The sequence below is a fragment of the Rhinolophus sinicus genome, chromosome 18 (assembly GCF_057876585.1).
Source record: "Rhinolophus sinicus isolate RSI-liver-muscle chromosome 18, RSI-T2T, whole genome shotgun sequence".
Lineage (NCBI taxonomy): Eukaryota > Metazoa > Chordata > Mammalia > Chiroptera > Rhinolophidae > Rhinolophus > Rhinolophus sinicus.
In genome coordinates this window covers 21,805,457-21,833,169 of record NC_142518.1, presented here as the reverse complement: position 1 = coordinate 21,833,169, position 27,713 = coordinate 21,805,457, and the positions used below count along the sequence as shown (strand labels likewise).

The 27,713-nt window shown below is 46.7% G+C and overlaps 2 protein-coding genes and 1 pseudogene across 2 annotated transcripts; all 3 read right to left on the bottom strand.

Annotated features, from left to right (window-relative positions):
* Nucleotides 1-2,762: 2,762 nt before the first annotated feature.
* On the bottom strand, nucleotides 2,763-3,726 carry LOC148754573 (melanoma-associated antigen B4-like; annotated as a pseudogene).
* Nucleotides 3,727-13,888: 10,162 nt separating this feature from the next.
* Nucleotides 13,889-14,920, bottom strand: LOC148754572 (melanoma-associated antigen B4-like). The gene has a single exon (XM_088794746.1). The coding sequence runs from the start codon at nucleotides 14,918-14,920 to the stop codon at nucleotides 13,889-13,891; it is 1,032 nt and encodes a 343-aa protein (XP_088650872.1).
* Nucleotides 14,921-21,457: 6,537 nt separating this feature from the next.
* LOC148754571 (melanoma-associated antigen B18-like) lies at nucleotides 21,458-21,874 on the bottom strand. The gene has a single exon (XM_088794745.1). It carries the CDS (start codon nucleotides 21,872-21,874, stop codon nucleotides 21,458-21,460), a length of 417 nt encoding a protein of 138 aa, XP_088650871.1.
* Between the last annotated feature and the right edge of the window lie 5,839 nt (nucleotides 21,875-27,713).

Here is a 27,713-nt window from a genome sequence, read left to right as displayed (position 1 = left end):
CCGGGCAGGCCTAACATCCCTCCTTCCGTTGACGTGGGACTGCCGCCCTCAGACCAAAACCCTCACTTCCCTGTTACTCCTCTGTGGGAACAAATGAGTGCCTCTGGCTGACATCTCTACCTTTGTCCTACTGGTGCTAGTGGTAGGGAGGATTCTGTGTGGCCACGGATGATATGGGTCGTGTGTCTCCCCACTCTTTACTGTGCTCACTCTGACTCCTGGCACAACCTTTATACTGAGGCCCTCAATTCCCTGTGAAACCCTAGGAGGAGGTGAGGTTTGCCTCATCTGGCCTTAGCAGCCTCTGGTGTGCCACGGCTAGCACTAGTGGAAGGAATCTGTGCTGAAACCCACTTTTAGGACGTGGGTGGGCCTTTCAGTATTCAGGATCCTTACCTTGGTTCCTGGCACATCTGGAATCCTTCCTTCTGTTCACCTGTGGCTGTCCACTTTGATGATGTTCCTTCCGGCCTTGAGGTGTTGTGGGAGAAAGTGAGTATGACTCATGTCACCATGACTAGGTGACACGGTCTCAGTTGTGACTACAGGGACGGGGCTGTGTGTGGCCCACTTCTTTCTGGGAGGGATCCTCTTATCATTATGTAGTGTCACCATGTTGACTGCTGTTAGGAACCAGGTCTCTTTCCTCTGCTGAATGGGGTATCACCCATCACTGCAAGTCTAAGTCCCTGAGACCAGCCCCTTTCAGGAAATGAGGCTGGAAGACTCGCCCTGTGACCTCCCAGAGACATCTGTAGAAGTGGGCATTAGATGGACATATGTCTTACGGAACTGTTGGTTGCCTCAGTCCTCATACAGGATTGTTATTGTGACACGGTCATGCCTGGGCTTCCACTCTCTGCTGAAAAGCCAGCCTGTACACCGAGGATCTTTCCCTTGAGACACAGCACGGAGAATCCAAGGGGAAATTGAGCTTGTCAGCGCCTACTTGAGCCTCCCAGGGATAACAGCAGAGGTGGGGTTAGGTGTAGCCCTGTCAAGTGTGGATTGAGTGGTCCCCACGATGGTTCTCCACTCTGACTATTCAACTTTCCCGCCTGGGACTCCACTCTGCGGATCTGAGGCAATAGCATTCTGGCAAAATCCTCACCTTCCAGGGTCCTGAACTGAAAGTCAGGGTTAACCCCGAGCAACCAGGACTGTCCTGAGCCTCATAGGGCTGACAGCTGGGACGGGACTTCATTGGGTCCCATTGTTCTGGCTGGGTCACTCCGTCTATCCCATTCCTGTTTCTCCCGTCCATTTTTAGGAGAACCTGATACTCCTTCCTCTACTGACCTGAAAACTGTGCACTTAGACCGAGGTTCTATGCCCCTAGGAAGTCTGAAGAATGAGGGTGTGCTCAGCCATACAGATATCCTTGGTTCCCTTTGTATTTGAGAGGGGATATGACTGGTGTCCCTGAGAACCCCTATATTCTGAGGTATTGGTCTCCCCAGACCCCTTACAGCAGGCCCTTATTATGGTCCCTATATTGCATGGAAGGCTGTCTGTTAGATAACTTGTAAAGGTAACCTGTTGGATAACCTGTAGAGGAAAACTGAAATAAGAGGCACAGGTTGTGTCTCAGGGTGTGAGGAGAAGGTCAGTGCAGAGTTATCGTGGCTTATAGCAGCTGACTTATTCCCACCTTGCCATTTACTAGACCCATGAATTTTGACACATTACTGATCTCTAAGTCTGTGAGACTCAGGCTCTCCAATATACAGTGAGTCTGATAACCCTGTCTTGTCAGAATGCACGAATATATGTAATGTATGGGAAGCATCTGTCGCTGTGCCAGTCTTGTATGGAGACATTAGGGAATGGCAATTATTACTGATTATCTTGACATCACATGTTACCATCCGTCCAGCTGGAATATTTTTTTTTTTTTACATGTAAAAGATGTCAGAAAATATGCAATGTCCTAGAAAAAATAAAACCCCTTACATGTGCAAAATTATGCTTATCAATGAAAAAGCAGCAGCATGTTGTCGGCACCCCTCCTTTACTGGTTTTTTGACTTGTTCTTCATGAAGTAGGGTATCTACCCCTCTTTTGTAATGATAGCTTCTCCTAGAATCTATAACTGCATGGGCACGTGCTGAATGCTCTTTGACTAAACATCCCCAGTGCTAGCATGAAGACTTCCAAAGCGATGATGCTGAATTAACGATTGTGTGAAATAAAAGGCACGAGCAAAGAGGTAAATTCATTCTGTTTTATATTTTCAAATATCCTGGAAAAACAACAGCAGATCCAGGTATATCTTTTAAACTTACAGAAAGAAAGACTAAATGGAGTAAGGCAAACCAAGAATTGACCAACTTTTCTTTATCTATTTCTACATATTTTTAAATCTTCTTTTCCTACTATTTCAGTGTGGAATTCTTCACATTTCCAAGGATATTCCTACCCTAAAGCCATGTTATCTTATTTTGGATCACAATGTGATTTAAGGATTTTCCACGTGTATTTTAAAACACCAAAATCTTACTCCTAAAGCTGACACAGAGAAATGAATGTGTGACCCATGTCATTTATAAACTTACATTTTGAATCTAAATGAACTTTTTGTTGAAAAGACGACTGCACGAAAATACAAAACTAGATTAGACAACAAGATATTTGTGCATATTAGGAACACTGCTTAACAGGCCTGTCAAACTAGACAGTCAAGTATCCACCTCAGACCTCACTCAGGGTGACAGGAGGGTTTGGATGTCGCCCTGAAGCCAGCACCGGCCTTGGAAGCTTTGCTAGCCTTGTTTGTAATTAACAGCCCTGGCTCTCTCTTCCTCATCTCTGAACACCTCTTCTTGATGGGTAGAATGGCCCTTGGGGCGGTATCATTGATATTGCACAAAAACTCTAGGACTTTCATCTTGGTGGTCTCAGTTTGGGCTCTTGGACGCAACAGGTATTCACAGTGTGGAAGATCGGTGTTGGGTACCTCCCGGTACCCCAGGTACTTTTAATGCACAAAATCTTGAGTCATATGTTTCCTGGGCTCCCTGAAGAAGTGCCGTCATAGATGCTCCACATAGTCAGGGATTCCTCGACTGCCTCCTCAGAGGCACGGTTGCCATGTAAGTAGATGACAAGCAGGAGAGGCACCTGAATCCCTTTCATAGGAAATCAGCAGCCAGTGCTCTGACTCCCATCATTGGTGTCATCTTGCTTGCAGACAAAGGTATAGGATTGACTGTTGGGCTTGACTTCCATCAATTCTAGGCCAAAGGCCACAACCATGTGCTCAGAGGCTTTCTTGAAGATCTCAGGGAATTGTTGCCTGTACCTTTTGTGGACAATCTTCAGCATGTCTGCCTTTTTAATGGGCTCATTCATTTTATATTTAAATAGCAGAAACTGCACCAACATATTCGTCTTCTCAGTTAGAAGATCTTGGACAGTGCTCTCAGCGGAAGTGGAGGCCTGGGAGCAATTTTTACTTTTCTTAACACGGCACATGGCACCACCATCAGAACTTTTGCAGGAAACACCTGCAGCAGCACTGGTGGTGGCCGGGACACTTGGAGGGGCCGGGACAGTGCCAGCCACAGCGGAGGTGGAGGGACCATCCTCACAAGCAGGAGAGGAGGGTGAACTGGTTTCTTCTTCCTCCGCTTTAGCTGCCTGAGAACTGTGAAGACCTTGGGTCTGAGCTCTGTTATGGTGGCGTTTCTCACGAGCACGGAGCTTGCTCTTCTGACCACGAGGCATGATGGCTGTGGTCAGGGAGGCAGAGAGGACAGTGGGTCAGTGGACAGGTGACTTCGTACCTGGTAGATGGGGAATGAGATGATATGAGGACGTGCAACAGGTCAATTTCACCTTGGCTGCAGTGAAGGCAGCCTCTGAAAATTTCCTTGAGGGAACTGATGGAGAACCCACTAGTACTCTGTTGGCCTGGTCAGACTGTCCCCTAAGAATGCCATAGAAAAACCATGACACCCTAAGAGTGAGTCTTCCCCAGCCTCCTACCAGCTCGTCCTTGGGTTTACGCAAAAGTCAGCAGGTGCTGTCAGGGGTACCCATGTGTTCTGCCATGTGGAGTCCTTCTAGTTCAAATTCAAAATTATCATGTGAAATGTGGCCAAAGTCTGGGTATCCGCCCCTCTCCTACTCTGACAGTGACACCTCAAAGCTCCCTTGGACCCCGGAGAAGGCACTGAAGGCGGGCCTCAATCACCTTCCTACAGGGGACACTTAGTGCTGAGAGCTCAGTGTGGTCCTTTCTGTCTTGAGTTCATTTGGGTTCAGAGCCGTCAGTCAACTTCCTCACAATTGCTCCTTGTAAGGCTTGGCAGCACTCGCCTTTTGCTGACTCAAGCCTACACCTTCAGACTCAGGATCCCACCTCCCTTAGTCCTGATAAAACCAGTGAGGGGGATGCTCAACCTGACAGCCTTTCCCCGAGATTTCTTGGGCTGATATCTTTTCAGACTTGGTTGATCCCTTGCGTCCTCACTCGGGTTCCTCAATGTGTGTCCTGCTAGAGAATTCCTCATAGGAAGAGGCAACCTCCCTGAGTCAAAGAACGAGAGAGTCAAGTTGACCTTCTCTGAGCAAACGTGGTCCCCAGGCGTGGAGCTACTACAAGCAGGTGGAGTCCCAAGGTAGGTGGTCCCACATAGGATCCCAACTCGAGGTCTAAATTTGACTCATGATGGGTTCTAAATGGGTTCTAAGATTTCTCCCTCTGCTGACCTGGGTCCACTCCCCTCTGACCAATACCCTCACCTCTGTGACATTTCAGTGAGGACTGAAGGGCACTCCTGTCGGACATGTATCCCTCAGGTCGGCCAGCCCTGACAATAGGGAGACTAGTTTGTGGCCCCACTGATACCGTGTGCGACATCCCCACAGGCTTCAAGGGTCTGTGCGTGAAACTCGGCACAACACGAAATTCTGCTGCTGCTGCTGACCTAAGGCTGCCGCCATTGCCTGGTCTCTCACCTCCCTGCAAGTCCTGGGAAGAAGTGAGTGCAACTCGTCATGTCAACATGCCTCAGTCTCACAGGTGTGCAAGCAGAACTGGAGCTTTACGTGGCCCCCTCCTTTCTGAAAAGGAGGGGTCCCCATCCTCACTCAGTGTCACAGCCCTGAATCCTATCAGGGAGTGGGTTCCTTTGGCTTAACTGGACTTACTCCATTAGAGCAAGGCCCTTGCCTCCCTGATACCACCTCCAGAAGAAATGAGGGGCCACCTGAGCCTGCCAACTCTTCCCGGGGCTTCCTGTGCTCAGCTGGGGAGCTGTCACGTCTAGCCCTCACCTCAGTGAGTCCCCGCCAGAGGAGAAATTAGTTGCTTTTTATTCCTTAGTTTGCCTGGTAAATCCTAGAGCTGAACTCAGCAGCGCCGCACTGTGTGGCCCCCTTTCATGTGTAGACGTTTGCTCACAAAAGCTCCCAGTCCTCATCTTAACTGCAGTTCAGACTGAAAGTTCGCTCTCTGTAGAAGGGGGGCTACTCCCCAAGAGGAAGCCCTTCTCCCTAACACATTCCAGGCCGACATCTTGGCTGCGGCGTCTGGGCGGCGGCCCGCAGCGGAGGGATGGGGGCCCCACCTTCGTTAGGCCAGGAATGTGGTTGCTTATGTTCCCACTGGGGCCCTCTTCTGGGTCATGTAGGACTGACACGTCCTGCGTGTTGTGAAAGGGGGGCTACTCCCCAAGAGGAAGCCCTTCTCCCTAACACATTCCAGGCCGACATCTTGGCTGCGGCGTCTGGGCTGCGGCCCGCAGCGGAGGGATGGGGGCCCCACCTTCGTTAGGCCAGGAATGTGGTTTCTTATGTTCCCACTGGGGCCCTCACCTGGATCATGTGGGACTGACACGTCCTGCGTGTGCAGAAGGGGGGCTACTCCCCAAGAGGAAGCCCTTCTCCCTAACACATTCCAGGCCGCATACAGGCCGACATCTTGGCCGCGGCGTCTGGGCGGCGGCCCGCAGCGGAGGGATGGGGGCCCCACCTTCGTTAGGCGAGGAATGTGGTTTCTTATGTTCCCACTGGGGCCCTCACCTGGGTCGTGTTGGGAGTGACACGTCCTGCGTGTGCAGAAGGGGGGCTACTCCCCAAGAGGAAGCCCTTACCCTAACACATTCCAGGCCGCATACAGGCCGACATCTTGGCTGCGGCGTCTGGGCGCCGGACCGCAGCGGAGGGTTATGGGGCCCCACCTTCCTAGTGGGATTCCTGTGTTCTGCTAAGTTCCCACTCGGGTTCCTCACCGTGACTCCAGAGCAGTCCCGCGAATCCTCCGTCAGTGGAACCAACGCCGCGCGCACCAGAAGAAGGCCGTCGGCTCTGGCTCAGGCTCGGGCTCGGGCTCGGCCTCCGGCTCCCGCTGCGCCTCGGCTCCGAAGCGGAAGTCCAGGAGTCACGTCGGCGTGGCTGCCCCGGATGTCCGACGGCAGACAGCCAGGGCGGGGCTCCGTGGGGCTCCGTTGTTGTGGCGTGGGGCGTCCCTAGTCCTGGTTGCGGCTCCTCATTTTTGTGTCTTCACAGCCTGCCACTCCTCCCTCTGGCGACCTGGGTCCTCCAGGCCCCCAGCAAAGCCCTCGTCCCTGAGTCCGGTGGGCAAGGCAGGGCGCACTGCTCTGCTGTCTGCTCGGCCTCTCAGGCCTGCCAAGAGGGGCGGGACCCTGCGAGCCTCCGTCTTTTGGGGAGACATCCTGTCGTGAGCACCGAGGGCCCTCACCGTGACTCTGGTTAAGGCCGAGTCTCCACGCTTTGCACAAGTGGGGATCGACCCTGTTAGATATGGGCCCTCCCTCCCGGAGCCCACTCAGGTGGAAGCTCTTCTGGGTGTCCCAGGGTGAAAAACAGTACAGGACTCTATTTCATCCTCCCTGCTTTTGAGGACCAGACTTTTGTTCTGCGTGGGTGCGTCCCTCATTCCTCATTCGGGGTCCTCACCTCCATCAGTGTGAGAGACTGGGGCCCCTCCCTGTACTGACCTAGGGTCATTCTCCTAGGGAACGAGACCCAAGTCCTTGAGAACCCTGCAGGATAAGTGACGGGGTTTTCAGGCTGACAACGGTGCCTGGCATGCTGCTCACTCCAGTCCCCACGTAAGTCGCTCTTCATCATGGCCTGCGTTTCTTGTTTAAAACCCTCCTTGGAAGGGCTCCATTTCTGCAAACTCTCGACTGCTTCCCTATTGCAGTGTGGTCCGTGAATTGGTCCCTGTCCCAGCAATGATGTGAGATAGGGACACTCTAACAATAGGCAGAGATTTCAGGATGAATTTGCTGTCAATGAAAAAAGAAAAACTACATTGATCTATTCCTTCTTCCTCCCCCCACCCACCTAGACTTAGCTTCTTTGTACACCTCGTTGAATAGGTTTAACTATCTATCTGGAAGGTGCTGTTCGGAATGATTTTCTGAGCCCCTCAACTTTTGAGGTTTGCTGACTTTAGATATGTACATGATCACATTACCACCAATTAACTCTCTTTCTCTCCTTGATTCCGATATCTCAATTATTTTGATACAGTTATTACTCTGGTTATGTATTTCATTGGAGCGTTTGGGGTACAGAATCCTTTTTATCACCTGATACAAATTTGGAGAAGTGAGAGGAATGGTGAATTAAGGAACACAGAGTTGTCTTTAGGCTGGCAACAGAGGACAAGTGTAAGCTTCAGTCAAATTCAGGCCAGGGGTCTGGTTCCAACCCTGTCACTTAACAGCCATGTGAAATTAGGCACATTACCAAACTCTGTGAACCTCAGTCTTTTCATCTGCGGCATGGGTTTCATAAGCTGTATCTTGGGCACCGGGAGATCGAGTTTCGTGCATGCAAAATGCCTGTTGAGACTTTAAAAGTTGCTGGTCCCACGGTACTATGATTAAGTTGTCCCCTGGAGTTTCAATGCACTACTCTGAGATTTAATTTTTAATCCAGGTGATGTGAGAGAACATCAGTGCTCTAGGGAAAAGAAAACACTATCAGGCAAAATGCTGCTTAGCAAGGAGAATTAAGTACTGTGTCCCCCATTAGAGTATGTTCTTCAGTGTCGGTGTGAGGTAGAATTCCTCAGTAGATGGAATAGAAAGCTCTTAAAATATGTGTTGAGGATCAAAGACTTACCTCCTTCTCAGCTGACCTTCTTCCTAAGCCACTTCCAATTAAAAAATGGTCAGAATACCTGAACAGAAACTTCTCTCAAGAAGACATACAAACGGTCAACAGATATATGAAAAAATGCTCTACGTGTCTGTTTGTATGCTATTATAGCACTGTTTTGATTAATATAGCTCTGTAATGTAGTTGAGAATCAGTAAGTGTGATACCTATATCTTTGTTCCTCTCTCTCCAAATTACTTTGGCCATTCGAGGCGTTGTGTGGTTTCATATGAATTTTACTTTTTTTTTTTATTTCTGTGAAAAAGTCCATTGCAATTATTATACGGATTGCATTGGACATGCAGACTGCTTTTGGTAGTATGGATATTTTAGCAATATTAATTCCTTCGGTCCATGAATATGTGATGTCTTTTCATTTGAGTCATCTTTAATTTCTTCCATCAGTGTCTCATTGTTTTCAGTGTATAGGTATTTCACCTCCTTAGCTATGTTTATTCCTAAGTGTATTTTTCTGTTTTGACACTATTTTCAATGGAATTGTTTTCTTACTTTCTTTTTCAAAAAGTTGGTTGAATAGCATGTAGAAACACAACTGATTTTTGCATGTTTATTTTGTATCCTGCAACTCTACTGAATAAATTTATTTTTTCTAACCGATTTTGGGACACATGGAACATACACCCAACTCTCTGTCGCCCCACACCTGGAGGAGTCACCGTCTGTTCTGGTGCTGAGCTGGGCTGATGCCTGTAAAGTCAAGTTGCTCTTCTACCCCTTTCAGCTGATCTTGGTTTCATGCTCGCCAGTGGTATTGCAACTTCTGGATTAGATTATTGATCTCTCATAAAAGTATTTTGCTACTAATATCATTGTTAAATCTGTGTTTCTATGGGAAAACTGGGCTGGGAATTCCTTGTCTACCGTCTTGCTGGTGATGCCACTCAGTCAAGACCTTTGAAAATTCTTTGATCCCAACAATTTTACTCTAGGTTCATTTACATTTGCAAGAAATTCCCTACCCACATGACATGTTACCTTGCTGTGGACCATGGAAAGAGAGGCAAGGATTTTCAATTTGTTGTACAAAATCCCAAAACTTTCATAGTTATACTGAAAAACAGCCATAAACGTGTGATACAAAAGAAAAGCAGATAAATTTCCCAGTTCCTCAAGCAGAGCAAGAACAAAAAAAGGACATAGAAGGTGTTCCCTTCAGCTCCACCCTGGTGCCCAACTAGTTATTATGTTGGGATGTCTTTTCAAACAAAAGTGAAGACTCTCCCTGAGACGTCACTGGATGTGGGAGGTGCTGCCAGACTTGGCCCTGGCTCATGGCTTGGCCATGGCACTAGTATCAGGGCTGGCTGCAGCTATAGCTCTGGCTCTGTGTTTCTCATCTATCAAAGTCTCTTTATACTTCATCCTGCAATGGAATTCAGAATGTGCAAGGGCTGACAGCAGGGACTGGACTCTATAGGACCCCAGTGTCCTGGTGGGTGCTTCCTTCATTCTTTTAAGGGATGTCACATTCGTATCTGACACCTCCCTCTGCTGACCTGAGATTGCCCTCCTCAGACCAAAACTCTCATGTCCCTGACAACTATGAAGAAAAAGTGAGGAGGTGCGCAGCCTGACAGCTCTGCCTGGAGCCTTGCAGGTCTCAGAACACGCAGGGGCTGGACTCCTCATAACACCCAGTAATCTGGGATGTTGCTTTCCCCAGTCCTAATTCATGGGCGTCCTCGGATAGGTTCTCGTCATTTCAATTAAAAGCATCTTGGGAACTGACACATCTCTGAAATCTGAGCACTACCCCTACTCCTACCCTTGCAGAGAATGTGTCCCTGTCTGGGGAGTGATGTGATATGTGAAATGCGTAGTACAAACCAGGGGCCCCAGAGTGTAAGAGAAATTAAACATGGTAATCTAGTCCTTTTCTTCTCCAGCCAGACGTAAAGGTCTTATGTAACTGGAATCTTCTGTTCTAGTAGATTTACTTTTTATAAAGAAGAGGCTGAGTTGGTCAATTTTTTTAAGTCTGTGATCTTTAAGGTTATCTGATATCACATACGTACATGATCATGTTGTCAGCAAATGTTATCTCTTTTCCCCTTTATTCATATCTCACGTTTATTTTGGTATTATTGTTGCTCTGGCTATGTATTCCAATCCAGCGGTTTGGCCACAGAGTTCTACTTCTTATTGCTTGGAATACATTTTGCAGTAATGAGAAAAAAAGTGAATTGAAGAACACAAGGTCGGCCTCAGGCTTGGAGGAGTGGGAGAGTGTGGGCTTCAGACTAACTTCAATCAAGGGCCTGTTTCCACCCTGTCACTATCCAGCCATGTGAACTTTGGCACATTATTAAAACCTATGAGTGAAGCTCAGGCTCCTCATCTGTGAACTCAGTGTGATAAGCCCTGTCTTGTTGCATTGGTGGAACGTGTGTAGTAAATAGAAAGCTCCTGTTGCAGTGCCTGGTATGTATCCAGTCCCTGCCTTCTGAGGCCTGGTGGCCACACTCTCAAATGAAAGATTTTACCTCCTTTCAACCTGATATAAAGACGTGAAGCGGTAGGCATCGTCTGATAGCCCTGGCCTGAGCCTTGTACAGCTGATATAAAGGGTGGGACATGACTCTCATGCCTCCCATATTCAGACTTGTGTGGACAGCTCAATCTTCTCTCAGGCTCCTGGATTTGACTCCTGGCAGGGCCTGTAGCTCAGCTCCTCCTGTACTTGACACTAATCCGTCACAGTAAGGTTCGCACCTCCCTGTGCTCCAGCAGGAGGGGTAAGGTTGGCCTTGTCTGGTCATACCTGCCTATGGTCTCACGACATTGAAAGCTGTGCCAGGAAGGTTCAGGCCATATGAGAGATAGTCCCACTCAGGGACCCAACTCAAGTCCTAAATTTGATCCTGGACCGGCCTAACATCCCTCCCTCCATTGACATGGGACCGCCGCCCTCAGACCAAAACCCTGACTTCCCTGTTACTCCTCTGTGGGAACAAATGAGCCCCTCTGGCTGACATCTCTGCCTTTGTCCTACTGGTGCTAGCGGTGTGGAAGATTCTGTGTTGCCACGGATGATATGGGTCGTGTGTCTCCCCACTCTTTACTGTCCTCACTCTGACTCCTGGCACAACCTTTATACTGAGGCCCTCAATTCCCTGCGAAACCCTAGGAGGAGGTGAGGTTTGCCTCATCTGGCCTCAGCAGCCTCTGGTCTGCCAAGGCTAGCACTAGTGGAAGGAATCTGTGCTGAAACCCACTCTTAGGACGTGGGTGGGCCTTTCAGTATTCAGGATCCTTACCTTCGTTCGTGGCACAATCTGGAAATCCTCCTTCTGCTCACCTGTTGCGGTCCCTTTTGATGATGTTCCTCCCAGCCTTGAGGTGTTGTGGGAGAAACTGAGTATGACTTATCATGTCCCATGACTAGGTGACACGGTCTCAGTTGTGACTACAAGGACGGGGCTGTATGTGGTCACTTTCTTTTTGGCAGAGATCCTCTCATCATTACGTAGTGTCATTATGTTGACTTGTTTAGGAACCCGGTATTTTCCTCTGTCGAATGGGGCCTCCCCCATTAGTGCAAGGACTTTAAACCCCTGAGACCAGCTCCTTTCAGGAAATGAGGCCGGAAGACTCTGCCTGTGATCTCCCAGGGACATCTGCAGAAGCGGGCATTAGATGGACATATGTCTTAGGGAACAGTTGGTTGCCTCACTCCTCATAAAGGATTGTTATCTTGACACGGTCATGCCTGGGCTTCCACTCTCTGCTGAAAAGCCAGCCTGTACACCGAGGATCTCATTTCCTTGAGACCCTGCACGTAGAATCTAAGGGGGAATTGAGCTTGTCATCACCTACTTGAGCCTCCCAGGGATAACAGCAGACGAGGGGCAAGGTGTAGCCCTGTCAAGTGGCAGTTGAGTTGTCCCCATGCTGGGTCTCCACTCTGAGTATTCAACTTTCCCTCCTGGGACTCAACTCTCTCCTGTGGTGAGGCAATAGTGTTCTGGCAAAATTCTCACCTCCCAGGGACCTGAACTGAAAGTCAGTGTTAGCCCCGAGCACCCAGGACTTTTCTGAGCCTCACAGGGCTGACAATTGGGATAGGACACTTCATTGAATCCTGTTGTTCTGGCTGGGTCACTCCGTCTATCCCATTCCGGTTTCTCACGTCCTTTTCTCTGAGAACCTGAATCTCCTTCCTCTATTGACCTGAGAACTCTGCCCTTAGATGAAGGCTTTTATGCTCCTTAAAAGTCTGAAGAATGAAGGAATGTTTGCTCACCATATAGATTTGTCTGGTTCCCTTTGTGTCTGAGAGCAGACGGGACTGGTGTCCCTCAGAACCCCTGTATTCTGGGGTGTTGTTCTCCACTGTCCCCTTACGTGGGGCCCTCATCTTGCTTGCTATCTCTTTGATGGAAAGCTTCCTGTTACATAACCTGTAAAGGTTACCAAACATTGCAAATATACATGATCATAAAGTCACAGAATGTTGCCTCTTTCATTTGTTTGTTCATACCTCTCAATTATTTTGGCATTCTTACTGTTCTGGGCATGTTTTCCAATCCAGTAGTTTGTCACAAGGCCATTCCTTTCACCACTCGTTATGTTTGAAGTACTGAGAGGAAATCTGAAATAAGAGGCACAGGTTGCGTCTAGGGTGTGAGGAGAAGAACAGTGTGGGCTCACCATGATTTAGACCAGCTGTTTACTTCCAGCCTGCCTTTTACTAGCATTGTGAATCCTTGCACATTACCAGACTCCAACTCTATGAGATTCAGGCTCTCCACTGTACAGAGAGTCTGATAAACCCTGTCTTGTAGGACTGCTGGAATGTGTGTAATGTAGGGAAGCATGGCGCTATGCCTGTCTTATATGGAGACATTAGGGAATGGCAGTTATTACTGATTATCTTGACCTCACATGTTACCATCCATCCAGCTGGAATTATTTTTTTTAAATCTAAGAGAGATGTCAGAATATATGCAGTGTTCTAGAAAAAAGCAAAGCCCTTAAGTGTCCAAAGTTCTGCTTATCAATGACAACTAAGTAATATGCTGTCAGCACCCCTCCTTTACTGCCCCTTGACTTGTTCCTCATGAAGCAGTATATCTCGTCATCTTTTGTTATGATAGCTTCTCCTGGAATCCATAATTGTGTAGGCATGTGCTGGGTCTACTTTGACTAACATCCCCAGTGCTAGCATGAAGACTTCCAAAGCGATGATACTCAATTAGCAACTGTGTGAACTAAAACCCAAGAACAGTGAGGTAGGTTATGATTTATATTCTCGAACATTCTTGAAAATCATAAGCAAGTTCAGGTACATATCTTTATAAAGTTACAAAAAGAAAGACTAAATGGAGTAAGGCAAACCAGGAATTGGCCAACTTTTACTTGAGCTATCTTTGTACATATCTTCTAATTTTGTGATCCTGGCTATTTGAGTGTGGAGTTCTTTATTTCCCAGGACATTCCTCTCCTAAGGCCATGTTATATTGTTTTGGATCACAAAATGATTTAAGTATTTTCAACGTGTATTTCCAAAAACCAAAATCTTACTCCTAAATGTGACACATGGCAATGAATGTGTGACCCATGTCATTCATAAACTTACATTCTGAATCTAAATGAAATTTCTTTTGAAAACAAAGCACCTGAAAATGCAAAACAACGAAAAAAGATAAGAAAAGAATATATTTGTGCATATTAGGAACACTGCTTAACAGGCCTTTCACAGCAGATAGTGAAGTATCCACCTCACATCTCACTCAGGGTGAGAGCTGCGGCTGGATGTGGACGTGGAATGTGCACTAGCCTTGGAAGTTTTGCTAGCCTTCGTTGGAGAAACAGCCCGGGCTCTCTCTTCGTCTCTCAAAGCCTCTTTGTAGTGGGATGGGAAGTCACTGGGGGCGGTACCATTGATCTTAGAAAAAAATTGCAGCATTTCCATCTTAGTGGTCTCAGCATAGGCTCTTGAACCCCAGAGAAATTCAAAGGATGGAGGATCACTGTTGGGCACCTGCCGGTATTCCAGGTATTTTTCCTTCACCAAATCTTCAATGACCTTCCTGGGCTCCCCAAAGATGAAGTGCCTCTTTCCATCATAGATGCCCAAAAAATTCAGGAATTCCCACACTTCCTCCTTAGAGGTGCGGTTGCCATTCAAGAAGATCACCCCCAGGAGAGGCATCAGAATCCCTTTTGTAGGAAATCGCCAGGCAGTGCTCAGACTCCCTCCGCTGTTATCATCTGTGTTGCAGACCAGGGTATAGGAGTGAGTGTTGGGCTTGACTTCCTTCACTTCTAAGCCAAAGACCAGATCCAAGCTCTCAGTGGCTTTCGCGAGGATCTCGGGGAATTGCTTCCTGTACCTTTTGTGGATAAGCTTCAGCATGTCCGCCTTTTTCATGGGCTCATTCATTTTATATTTATTCAGCAGGAACTGCACCAATATACTTGCTTTCTTATCTAGAAGATCTTGGCCAGGGCTCTCAGTGGAAGTAGAGGCCCAGGAGGAATTCTTACTTTTCTTAATGCGGTTCCTGGCACATCCATCAGACCTTTTGCAGGAAAGACCTGTAGCCGCACTGGTGGTGGACGGGACACTTGGAGGCGCCGGGACAGTGCCACCCACAGCGGAGGTGGAGGGACCATCCCCACAAGCAGGAGAGGAGGATGAAGCGGCCTCTTCTTTCACTGCAGGAATCGCCTGGGCATCCTTAAGACCTTGGGTCTGAGCTCTGTCATGGCGGCGTTTCTCACGAGCACGGAGCTTACTATTCTGACCACGAGGCATGATGGCTGTGGTCCGGGAGGCAGACAGGCGAGTGGGTCAGTGGACAGGTGATTTCGTACCTGGTGGAGGGGAATGAGATGATATGACCACGTACAACAGGTCAATTTCACCTTGGCTGCTGTGAAGGCAGCTTCTGCAAGTTTCCTTCAGGGCACTGATGGACAACGCAGTAGGACTCTGTTTTCCTGGGCAGTCTGTCCCATAAGAATCCCACGGAAGAACCATGGCACCCGAAGAGTGAGTCTCCCCCTGCCTCCTACCAGCTCCACCCTGGGTTTACTCATAAGTCAGCAGGTGCTGGCAGGGGAATCCCTGTGTTCTGCCATGTGGAGTCCTTCTAGTTGACATTCAAAATTATCATGTCAACTGTGGCCAGAGTCTGGGCACCTGCCCCTCTGCTGCTCTGACATTGACACCTCAAAGCTGCCTTGGACCCCGGAGAAGGAACTGAAGGTGGGCCTCAATCACCTTCCTACAGGGGACACTTAGTGCTGAGAGCTGAGTGGGGTCTTTTCTGTCTTGAGTTCATTCTGGTCCTCAGACATCAGTCAACTTCCTCACACTGGCTCCTTGTAAGGCTTGGCAGCACTCGTCTTTTGTTTACTGGTGTTTACACCTTCAGACTAAGGATCTCACGTCCCTTAGTCCTCACAATACAAGTGTGGGGATAGTAACCTGACAGTTCTTCCCCGGGATCTCTCATGCTGATACCATTGGGTTAGGCGGATAATTTCGTGTTCCTTTTATTCATGGTTTGTTGGTCCCTTGAGTTGCCACGGAGTTACCTCAATTTATTTGGCTCCTAGTAGAGAATTTCTCATAGTAAGAGACAACCTCCATGAGTCCAAGTAGGAGAAAATGAATTTGACCTTATGTGACCAAATGTGGTCCCCCAGGCATGGAGCTAATGCAAGCAAGTGGAGTCCCAAGGTAGTTGGTCCTACATAGGATCCCAACTCGTGGTCTAAATTTGACTCCTGATGGGTTCTAAGATTTCTCCCTCTGCTAACCTGGGTCCACTTCCCTCTGACCAATACCCTGACCTCCCTGTGACACTTCAGTGAGGACTGAAGGGCACTCCTGTCAGACATGTATCCCTCAGGTCGTCCAGCCCTGACAATAGGGAGAACAGTTTGTGGCCCCACTGATACGGTGTGCGACATCCCCACAGGCTTCAAGGGTCTGTGCGTGAATCCCGGCACAACAGGAAATTCTGCTGCTGCTGACCTAAGGCTGCCGCCATTGACCTGGTCTCTCACCTCCCTGCAAGTCCTGGGAAGAAGTGAGTGCAACTCGTCATGTCAACATGCCTCAGTCTCCCAGGTGTGCAAGCAGAACTGGAGCTTTACGTGTCCCTCTCCTTTCTGAAAAGGAGGGGTCCCCATCCTCACTCAGTGTCACAGCCCTGAATCCTATCAGGGAGTGGGTTCCTTTGGCTTAACTGGACTTACTCCATTAGAGCAAGGCCCTTGCCTCCCTGATACCACCTCCAGAAGAAATGAGGGGCCACCTGAGCCTGCCAACTCTTCCCGGGGCTTCCTCTGCTCAGCTGGGGAGCTGTCACGTCTAGCCCTCACCTCAGTGAGTCCCCGCCAGAGGAGAAATTAGTTGCTTTTTATTCCTTATTGTGCCTGGTAAATCCTAGAGCTGAGCTCAGCAGCGCCGCACTGTGTGGCCCCTTTTCATGTGTAGACGTTTGCTCACAAAACCTCGGGGTCCTCATCTTGACTGTACTTCACTGAAAGTCCTCTCTCTGTAGAAGGGGGGCTACTCCCGAAAGGAAGCCCTTCTCCCTAACACATTCCAGGCCGACATCTTGGCTGGGGCCTCTGAGCGCAGGACCACAGGGGAGGGATGGGGCCCCCACCTTCGTTATGCGAGGGATGTGGTTTCTTATGTTCCCACTGGGGCCCTCTTCCGGATCGTGTTGTGACTGACTCGTCCTCTCTCTGTAGAAGGGGGCTACTCCCCAAGAGGAAGCCCTTACCCTAACACATTCCGTGCCAATTAGTGTCTGATATCTTGGCTTGGCCCTTAGTTTAGCGAAGGGAGCTTTGGGGGGGGGGGGGCGAGCAATCTATTATGGTAGGGGTGTGGTTTCTTACGTTCCCACTCAGGTTCCTCACCTTGACTCCAGATCAGTCCTGCGAATCCACCCTCAGCTGAACAAACGCCGTATCTCCGTTCCGTTTTCGACGTTCTGGGCCGATAAGTGGAATTCAGTGAGCCACTTCCGGCCACCAGCGCTGAGGTCTGTGTGGGCATTCAGTAGGGCCGTGGCTCCGTCACACCCCATTGTTTAGTAGTCAGTGATCTCTAGCTCCTCACTGAGAGTCCTTGCCTGGTATTTATTACAGCCTGGGACTGCTCCTTCTGGTGACAGGAGTCAGCCAGCCTCGAAACTATGTCTCACCTTCTTGAGTCCCTAGAGGGTATATCTGGTTATGCAACACATGGCTACTCCTTCCTGGGCCTCATACAGTTGACAGCAGCGAGATGTGTCTGTGAGGCCCCTATTTTAGTGAGAGGTTTTGTCTTTAGCAGTCAGAGTCCTCATCTTAACTCCATTAAGGCCAAGACTCCTCTTTCTGCAGAACTCGGTCTGTCTCCTTCGTACCATGGACCTTCCCACCCTGAGACCACACAGGTGTAATCAGTCATAGCTCTTCTCCATCTTTCCGGGGCTAAGAATAGGATGGGGCTCTGTTTGACTCCCTTGGCTGGTGGGGGACCATCATTAACACTTGTGGTCTCTACCATGATACTTGTTGAGGCCTAGGTTTTCTCTCTGCATATCTGGGACTGTCCCCATTAGTCCAAGATCCTCACCTCCATGAGACACTCCAGGGAATATAAAGGGGTTCCACCACCTCACAGGTCTCTCCTGAACATCCCAATGCCAACAGCATAATGGGAATTTGCAGGGCTACTCTGTTTTGGGGTGGGTGCTTCCTTCATTCTTATTTAGAGTCCTCACCTTGACCCCTGACCAGTCTTGGGAGTCTGCTCTCTGTGAGCCTGAGGCGGCTGCCATCAAATCAAGGTACTCACCTTCTGGGGACCACCAAACTGGAAGTCAGGATATGCCACATCCTGTCCGGACTGTTCCAGAACTCCAAGGGTTGATAGCCTGAGTCAGACTTTATGGAACTGCACTGTTGTTTCTGGGTCCTTCCATAACTCCTCATTCAGAATCCTCACCTTCATGTCTGTCACAGATTAGGACTCTTCCTTCTACTTACCTGCCTGAAGTTGTCCTTCTTAGGCCGGGGCGGGCTCTTAAGTCCTTGAAAGTCCTGAAGAATAAGTGAGGGCATGCTCGGCATGACAGCTCTGTCTGGGGTCTTCTGATTCTGAGAGCAGGTGGAAGCCTGGCTGAGTGTGACACCCTATATTCTGGGGTGTTGTTCTCTCCAGCCCTCTAACATTGGGGCCCTCCTCTTGGCTCCTGCATCTTGGATTAAATGCTTCCTGGGAAATGCTACACCCCTGCAAACCCCCGAACAGTTTTGTATATGCAAACTGTGGTCCCTGTTCTAGGAGTGGTGTACGATGTGGAAACTGAAGCACAAGGCAGGAATCCCAGCACAGGTGAAGGACTGATGGGGGAAAAATAGGCTATTTTCCTTCTCTTCATCAGGCAGACTTAGATTCTCAAGTAAAGTCTGTTCTGATAGATTTACATACTGCAGGGAAGGGGAGGTCTGGGATGATTTTGTGAGACCCTGATCTTTTGAGGTTATCTGACATTGCATGTGTGGATGTAATGATGAGCGGGGAAAGAAAGAGGAGCACACGCTACAGAGGGGCTAATTAATTTTTTCAGCAATATCTAATCACCTTATTTAGCAATATACAATAGCAATAGACAAAGGCAATTAAAAGAATATGCAGCGACAGCGGTAAAGGCAATTAAGACTAAACTATATACATTGATAACAATATCATATCAAAGGAGTATACATACACATCAGTTTAAGAGATCCCAACATAGGTTTACTATTGATCAAAAATCACTTGACTAAATATACAAATGACGTCAATAAGGAGTATTCAAATGCAGTAATAAACTCTATAAGATATTAACTAATAACAGTACTGTGTTTCCCTGAAAATAAGGCCTACCCCGAAAATAAGCCCCAGTTAAGATCGTCAGCCAGACAGACACATTTAGTACATTATGACGATGTTCCAGAAGAAGATGACATGACTGTGTTTGAATAAATGTAGATCGTTGTACCTGAAAAAATAAGACGTCCCTTGAAAATAAGCCGTAATGCATCTTTTGGAGCAAAAATTAACATAAGACCCCGTCTGATTTTCAGGGAAACATCGTATATGCCGAAAGCTCACCAAACTGTGGGGAAACAAGATTGGAGAGGTCGGAAAACTGATCAGGTCTCACTAGGTCCACAGCTGGAGATTAGGGTGTCCCCTGATGTTGCAAGCTGTGAACAAACTGTAGGGAACAACACTGGAGAGGTCTTGAACCAGCCAGACCTCACCAGGTCCGCGGTTGGAAGCCAGGGTATCTCCTGATGCTGCAAGTGGCATGCTGTATGTAAGTTCTTAAAATGTTAACAAATTCCCAAGAATGCTGCTGATGTTGTCGTTGTTGTTGTAAGTTCCAAGTTCTAAATTTTAAATCACCAATCACCAAAGAACAAAAGCGTCGTGTACTGCCAATTGAGGTCTGCCTAATATATCTCTTTAAATGTATCTTAGAACCATGCTTCATGTTCCTGCCTCCCCCTCAGGGAATGGCGAGTTCCGGGAGGGTTCAGCAGTTACTGTGATAAAAATATTGCTTATCCGGCTGAAGGGCCAGTTTATTTGGATAAATAATACTTACTGTTCTCACCTGGGACCATCGGCCCAAGGCCTTCCAAAGCCTGGCAACATGTCTGTCACGTCATTTTGATATAACTTAGTTACTTCTTCACCTCATCGGCTGATGCGGGTGAAACAGACAGAAAGCAACATCATCCCATATCTCTCCTGCCGGTGATGAGATGAGGGAGAATTTTTTGTTTTTAAGATTTCATTGGGGAAGGGGAACAGGACTTTATTGGGGGAACTGTGTGTATTTCCAGGACATTTTTTAAATTGGGGAACAGTAGTGTGTTTTTCCCAGGACTCATCAGCTCCATCCAAGTCGAGTTGTTGTCCTTTCAATCTTAGTTGTGGAGGGTGCAGCTCAGCTCCAGGTCCATTCACCATTGTTAGTTGCAGGGGTGCAGCTCACCATCCCTTGCGGGAGTTGATCCGGTAACCTTGTGGTTGAGAGTCCGCGCTCCAACCAACTGAGCCACCTAGGAGCTCAGTGGCATCTCATTGACTTCATTCTAGTTACGGAGGGCGCAGCTCTCTGGCCCATGTGGTAATTGAACTGGCAGCCCTGTTGCCCAGAGCTCGCAGTTCTAACCAACTGAGCCACCTGTCTGCCCCGAGAATTTTTTTAGCCTTAAGCTAACCATCACCTCACATGCAATTTCTCATGTGAGGAACAAAAAGCTAACCATCACCTCACATGCAGTGTCTCATGTGAGGGAACAAAACAAAAGAAAAAAAACTAACTTCAGCCAATGAAGTGAATTTTCTTAACATCTTCCCTACAGTCGATAATCATACTGTCACCATGTATTAGCTTCCTTTTTTTCATTCATGCCTCTCATTTAATTTGGTATTCGTATTACTCTGGGAATGTAGTCCAATCCAGTAGTATGTTCATAGATTCTTTTTATTGCCTGAGATACATTTTTAAGAAGAAAGAGGAAAATTGAATTACTAAGAAGCACAAGGTGGGCCTTGGGCTAGGAGAATTGGAGCAGTGTCAGCTCTAGACTAATCTAGACCAGCGGTCTAGTTTCAACCCTGTCCCCTAACAGCCATGTGAATTTGGGCACAATACTAAACCTAGTGAGCATCAGGTTCTGCACTTGTGAGGTGGGTTCCATTAGCTCTGTCTTGTAGGGCTTGTAGAATGTGGTTCTTGAATAAGCCAAGCAAATGCAGGTATATATCTTTGAATTTTATAAACATAAGGACTAAAAGGTATAAGGCAAACCAAGAATTGACCACCTCTTACCTTTTTGTTTTTTCTCTTTTGCATGATCCCAACTATTTTAATGCAGAGTTCTTTTACATGTCTAAGAAAATGTCTCTTCCAATGTTATGTTATCTTGTGTGGATCACAGAAAAAACAATTTAATGATTTTTAACTTGTTTTACTAAATACCAAAACTCTTCTTAAAATTGGTAAACAGAAATAAGTGTGGGTCCCATGTCATTCAAAAACTTAGATTCTGAAGCTAAATACATCCTCCGTTTAAGTGAACATTTGATAAATACCAATTCAATCAATCAATCTACAAGTTGCCCATATGCAGCAGGAACACAGAAGTGACATACTCTCCCCACCCTTTATTTCTACCCTGACCCTCTGCTACTCAGAACATTGACTACCAACTTGCAACACAAGTGAAGAATCTGCATTAGGCCTCACTAGGGGATGGGAGGAACTGTTGGACATGATCCTCACTGTGCACTGGACTTGGAAGTAGTGCCAGCCATGGTGGCAGTAGTGGCCCACATTCTCTCTTCCTCATCTCTCAAAGCCTCTTCATAATGACGTGGAAAGTCACTGGGGATGGTACCATTGATCTTGGACAAAAACTCCAGCACTTTCATCTTGGTGGTCTCAGCATGGGCTCTTGGACCCCAGAGGAATTCACAGTGTGGAGGATCACTGTTGGGCACCTGCCAGTACTCCTGGTATTTTAGCTGCACCAAATTGCTGATAATGAGCTTCATGGGATCCACAAGAATGAAGTGCCTCTTCCCATAATTTACATTCATTATATTCTGCTCTTCCCAGACTATCTCCTCAGTGATGCAGTTGCCCTTTGTGAATATTGGGCCCTGGACAGTCATCAAGGGACTGGTCTTGTGCATGCCCTTTTCATAACTCAGCCTCTCGTCTTATGTGAGATCCATTTTTTTTGACAAGGGCACAGGAATAGTCCTTCCCATCAACTCCAAGACCAGCTCCATGTGCTCAGAGGCTCTCCTGAGCATATCAGGAATTGTTCCTTGTCCTCTTTTATGACATTCTTCACCATGTCTGACTTTGTGATGTACTCTTTCACTTGATAACTGAGCACAGGGAAGTTCACCAACAAAGCCTCTTTCTAGTCCAGAGGCTCTCCGGAAAAGCTGCAGGGTTCTGGAGCTTTCTGTCTTTGTAACCACTGGAATCCTCATCCAATATGCTTGATGATGCGACTGTGGACGCTCCTGGCTTTGAGTCTCCCTGTGGACCTGCAAGTGTTGCTCATGTGCAACACTAAAGCTTCTGATACTGAGGTGTGATGAGTCTTGGTGGTATAAGTAGGCAGGAGTGTGAGTAGGAGGCATGGTGATAGGGCACCAAAGGCTAAAGAAGAGAAGGAGGATGAGAGTGGCCTCTCCTGGTAAACTCAACTTTGTTGGCGCCGATGAAAGCCAACTCCACCAGACCTTTCCTAAGGGCAGTGCTCTAGGTCCTCACAGGTCTCCTGTCCTGCTTATCTCAGAAGTACTTGAAGGAAGAACTGAGATGGTATTTCTCAGTACAGCCAACCATCCCAGTTGCAGACTTCCCAGAGCTCACAGTACGGCAGACAGAACTGGGCTTTGGGGTTCTCTGTTTAAGGGGTGTGGTTCCCTCAGTTCTCACTCATTGTCCTTACCATAAATCCTGGCAGTTCATAAGACACTCACTTTGCTGATTGAGGCCATCTCCCTTTAGACCAAGGCCTTCACCTCTCTGTGATTTCTATGAGGAAGTGAGGGGACGTCTTATATGGCTACCGGTGTGACAGAAGGAACTTGACTCTGGGGGCACCCTCTCTTCTGGCGTGGGTGGTCTCCACACCCCTCATTCTGATTCTTCACTTTAACTCCTGCAGATAATGGAATTTTTTTCTCTGTTGAAATGGTATCATCCTGTTCAGACTAAGGACCTTACCTCTTTTAGTCACCTGAGGAGAAAATATAACATGACAGGCTGACGTCATCAAAATGGCTGCATGAGGTGAGCCTCTGTAAATCTCCCCTGGAATTTACAACTAATCAAACAACAATAACTCCACAAAGGACTCCCTGCACAGCAGGCAGGCAAGATGAAGAGGCCCACTACTGAATTCACCTAAGCGTGGGTGAATCACACGAACTGGGGAGGAGGTAAGGGAGAAGTGAGACGGAGCACCTCGGGCACAGGATAGAGACCTAGCTCAGTCCTCCGGGCCCGCTGCATCCTGGAACTATCGCAGCTGCAGGAGAGGGAGGAACTTGGACCTCTAGGGCTCCGCTTATGGCCCACGGGGCTGAGGGGGCAGCATATAACATGTCTGAACCCAATGCTCATGGCAGAGACCTTGGAGAAAGGACTGAGGAAAGGCCAAAAACAATGGTTTAAGCCCTCCCTGCCGAGCAGAGAAAGGAAGCCTTAGGCACTGAGACTAGCCGCCCCCTCCCTACCCTCCCAGAGCTCACCCTGCCCCCATCAGCCTTGTTCTAGAAGCAGAACAGTAGCAGTGTCAGGTGAAAAGAATAGAATATTTGCTATTCTGAGAACTGTGGACCGCAGACACAGATTCGCAGCCCAACTAGTTCCAGCAAAGGGGAGGGAGCTTTGGAAGCAGGACAGGCTGTGGTGGTGGTCGCCGCCATTGCTCTGGGCTACCTCTCACAACTCACCCCGCCCCTGATCCCACCTATCTGGGCAGATCCCTGCAGGAATAAACAGATCTGCTAAAACATACAGGCTCTGAATCTAGTGCAGGAAGAGCTTTGGAACTTCAAAAGCTCTCTGCCTACCCACCGGGACACTGCACCCTGTGACCCAGGCGAACTATTAACAGAGGAGAAGCCCATCTCCCAGGGAATCCCCCCATTGTGTGAGAAGCTGGAATAGTGCAGAGAAAACATAACACTACAGTGTGAGAGAGAAAAAAAGGCTGCAGTCGGAGAGAAAATAAAACATTCTACCAGCAAGTACTGGAAAACAAAAGAAAGACCTCTTCCTATCAAGCTGTTGCAGATGCCACTCCTGTAGATGTCTAGGAAGGGAAACAATAGATCAGTAATTGCCATGAATAACCAAGGCAACAAGACAGCTCAGAAAGAAAGTGAAAAGTCTCCAGAAAAGGAACTTAAAGATATGGAAATATGTGACTTAAATGACAGAGAATTCAAGATTGCAGTTCTGAAAAACTCAACGAGATACAAGAAAACACAGAAAGGCAGTTTAATGAACTCAGAAACACAATCAAAGAACAATATGAGCATTTAACGAAAGAGATTTAAATTTTTAAAAGAACCAAATAGAATTTCTGGAGATTAAGAACTCAATAGAAGAAGTTAAGAATGAAATAACCAGCTTAGGTAGTAGAGTTGACGAGATGGAGGAAAGAATCAGTGACATCGAAGATAGAAACCTGGAATTTACACAGATGGAAGAAGAAAGAGACTTGAGACTTCAAAGAAATGAAAGAACTCTACAAGAACTTTCTGACTCCGTCAGAAAGAGCCATATAAGAATAATGGGCATACCAGAAGGAGAAGAAAGAGTGAAGGGAACAGAGAATATATTCAAACAAATTGTTGATGAGAACTTCCCAAACTTGTGGACAGAACTGGATCCTCGAATCCAAGAAGCAAATAGAACACCTAGTTACCTCAATCCCAACAGGCCTTCTCCAAGGCACATTGTATTGAAGCTGCCTAAAATCAACGACAAAGAAAGAATCCTCAAGGCAGCCAGGGAAAAGAAGACGGTAACCTACAAAGGAAAGCCCATTAGATTATCATCAGATTTTTCAGCAGAAATTCTACAAGCCAGGAGGGAGTGGAACCAAATGTTCAAACTATTGAAAGAGAGAAATTATGTGCCAAGAATCCAGCAAAGATATCCTTTAGATATGAAGGAGGAATAAAGACCTTTCCAGACATACAGAAGCTGAAGGAATTTTCTAATACATGACCTGCACTACAAGAAATACTAAAGGAGGCTATTCGACCACCATCAACAGGGACAATCTGTGGCAACCAAAACATAAAAAGGGGGAGAGTAAAGGCCTGAACCGGAATATGGGAATGGAGAAAGTAAGCGTGCTGGAGAAAATGGAATACTCTAAATATCAAACTTTCTATTACATAAACTTAAGGGTAACCACTCAAAAAAAATCCAGAACTGAAATATATACTGTCATAAAAGAAGAAACAGAGTGAAACATCATAGAATACCACCACACAGAAATAATAGACAATAACAGAAAGGCAAAGAAACAATGGAGACACAGCCTTACCAGAAAACTAAAGATAGAATGACAGGAAATCCTCACATATCAATAATCACCCTAAATGTAAATGGACCGAACTCACCAATATAAAGGCACAGAGTAGCAGATTGGATCAAAAAACCAAACCCAACCATATGCTGTCTCCAAGAGACACAACTCAGTTACAAGGACAAGCATAGACTCAAAGTGAAAGGGTGGAAATTGACACTCCAAGCAAATGGTACCCAGAGAAAATCAGGTGTAGCCATAATGATATCAGATGAAACAGACTTCAGGGTGAAAAAGATAATAAGAGACAAAGATGGACATTTCATAATGGTAAAGTGGACTATACAACAAGAAGACATAACAGTCATCAATATTTATGCCCCCAATCAGGGAGCACCGAAATATACCACGCAACTGCTAACAGAACTAAAGGGAGAAATTGACCAAAACACAATTATACTAGGGGACTTAAATACATCATTGACAGCTATGGATAGATCATCCAAACAGAAAATAAATAACGAAATAGCAGCCCTAAATGATACATTAGATGAAATGGACATAATTGACATTTATAGAGCACTTCATCCTAAAACATCAGACTATGCATTCTTTTCTAGTGTACACGGAACATTCTCAAGTATAGACCATATATTGGGACATACAATCAGCCTCAGCAAATTTAAGAAGATTGAAATAATACCAAGCACATTCTCTGATCACAAGGCTTTGAAATTGGATATCAACTGCAAAAAGAAAGCAGGAAAAACACACAAATACATGGAGATTAAACAACATACTTTTAAAGAACGACTGAGCCAAAGAAGAAATTGTAGGAGATATCAAAAGATACATAGAAATAAATGACAATGAAAATACATTCTACCAAAATTTTGGGGATGCAGCGAAAGCAGTTTTAAGAGGGAAATTTATCTCATTACAGGCCTATCTCAAGAAACAAGAAAAATCCCAAATAAATAACCTCATGTTACACCCTAAAGAACTAGAAAAAGAAGAGCAAATGAAACTCAAGGTCAGCAGAGGAAAGGAAATAACAAAAACCAGAGCAGAACTAAATGAAATAGAGAACAAAAAGACAATAGAAAAAATTAGTGTGACAAAGAGCTCGTTCTTTGAAAAGATAAACAAAATTGAGAAAGCCTTGGCTAGGATCTTTTAATTTTAAAGGTAAAGAATATTCCATTGTATGTATATATCACCTGTTCTTAAATCCATTTGTGTGCTGATGGATGTGTGGGTTTTTTACATAATTGGCGATATGAATAATGGTGTAATGAACGTAGATGTGTGCAGCTATATTTTTGAGACAATGATTTGGTATACAAACCGAAGTGGGATTGTTGAATCATGTGGTAGTTCTAGTTTAATAATGTTCGGAGGACTTTCCCAACTGTTTTCCTTGATGGGTGTACCAATTTACTTTCCCTCCAACAGTGTAGAACGTTTGTTTCTCTCAACAACCTCACTAACACTTGTTATGGCTTGTCTTTACGATGGTAGCTCTCTTAACAGGTATGAGGTGATATCTGATTGTGCTCTTGATTTCCATATCCTTGAGTATTTGCTCCTGTTTTAGTGGACTGAGTTTTTAAAGGATTAATTGGCTAATGAAATTTATGGGCTCCTTACATAACTTGATGGTAACCCTTTATCAGCTGTATGGTTTGCAGCTCTCTCCCCCCATTGCATAGATTGCTGTGTCATTTTAATTCTTTCTATTGCTGTACAGATTTATTTACTTTATAGTCTTTATTTTTCTCTTTTACACTTCCTGTATTGTTTGTGGTGTCATATGAAAAAAAAAATTTCCGAAGCAAAGGTGAACTAGTTTTTCGTCCTGTATTTATTTTCTTAGAATTTTATGGTTTTGGGTTTCACTTTTAAGTGTTTAACCCATGTTTCACTAATTTTTGAGTAGGATGTAAGATAAACCTGCAGTTCAACTCTTTTGCATGTAGATATTCAATTTTCCCAATACCATATATTGCATGGTCCCCGCTCAGGGACCGAAGTCAAGTCCTAAATTTGACTTCCGGGCAGCCCTAACATCCCTCCCTCCGTTGAAATGGGACCGCCGCCCTCAGACCAAAACCCTCACTTCCCTGTTCCTCCTCTGTGGGAACAAATGAGTCCCTCTGGCTGACATCTCTGCCTTTGTCCTGCTGGTGCTAGTGGTAGGGAGGATTCTGTGTGGCCACGGATGATATGGGTCGTGTGTCTCCCCACTCTTTACTGTGCTCACTCTGACTCCTGGCACAACCTTTATACTGAGGCCCTCAATTCCCTGTGAAACCCTAGGAGGAGGTGAGGTTTGCCTCATCTGGCCTCAGCAGCCTCTGATGTGCCAAGGCTAGCACTAGTGGAAGGAATCTGTGCTGAAACCCACTCTTAGGACGTGGGTGGGCCTTTCAGTATTCAGGACCCTTACCTTGGTTCCTGGC

Coding starts and splice junctions, on each gene's coding strand:
- LOC148754572 (XM_088794746.1), bottom strand. CDS start 14,920: ATGCCTCGTGGTCAGAATAGTAAGCTCCGTGCTCGTGAGAAACGCCGC.
- LOC148754571 (XM_088794745.1), bottom strand. CDS start 21,874: ATGCACAAGACCAGTCCCTTGATGACTGTCCAGGGCCCAATATTCACA.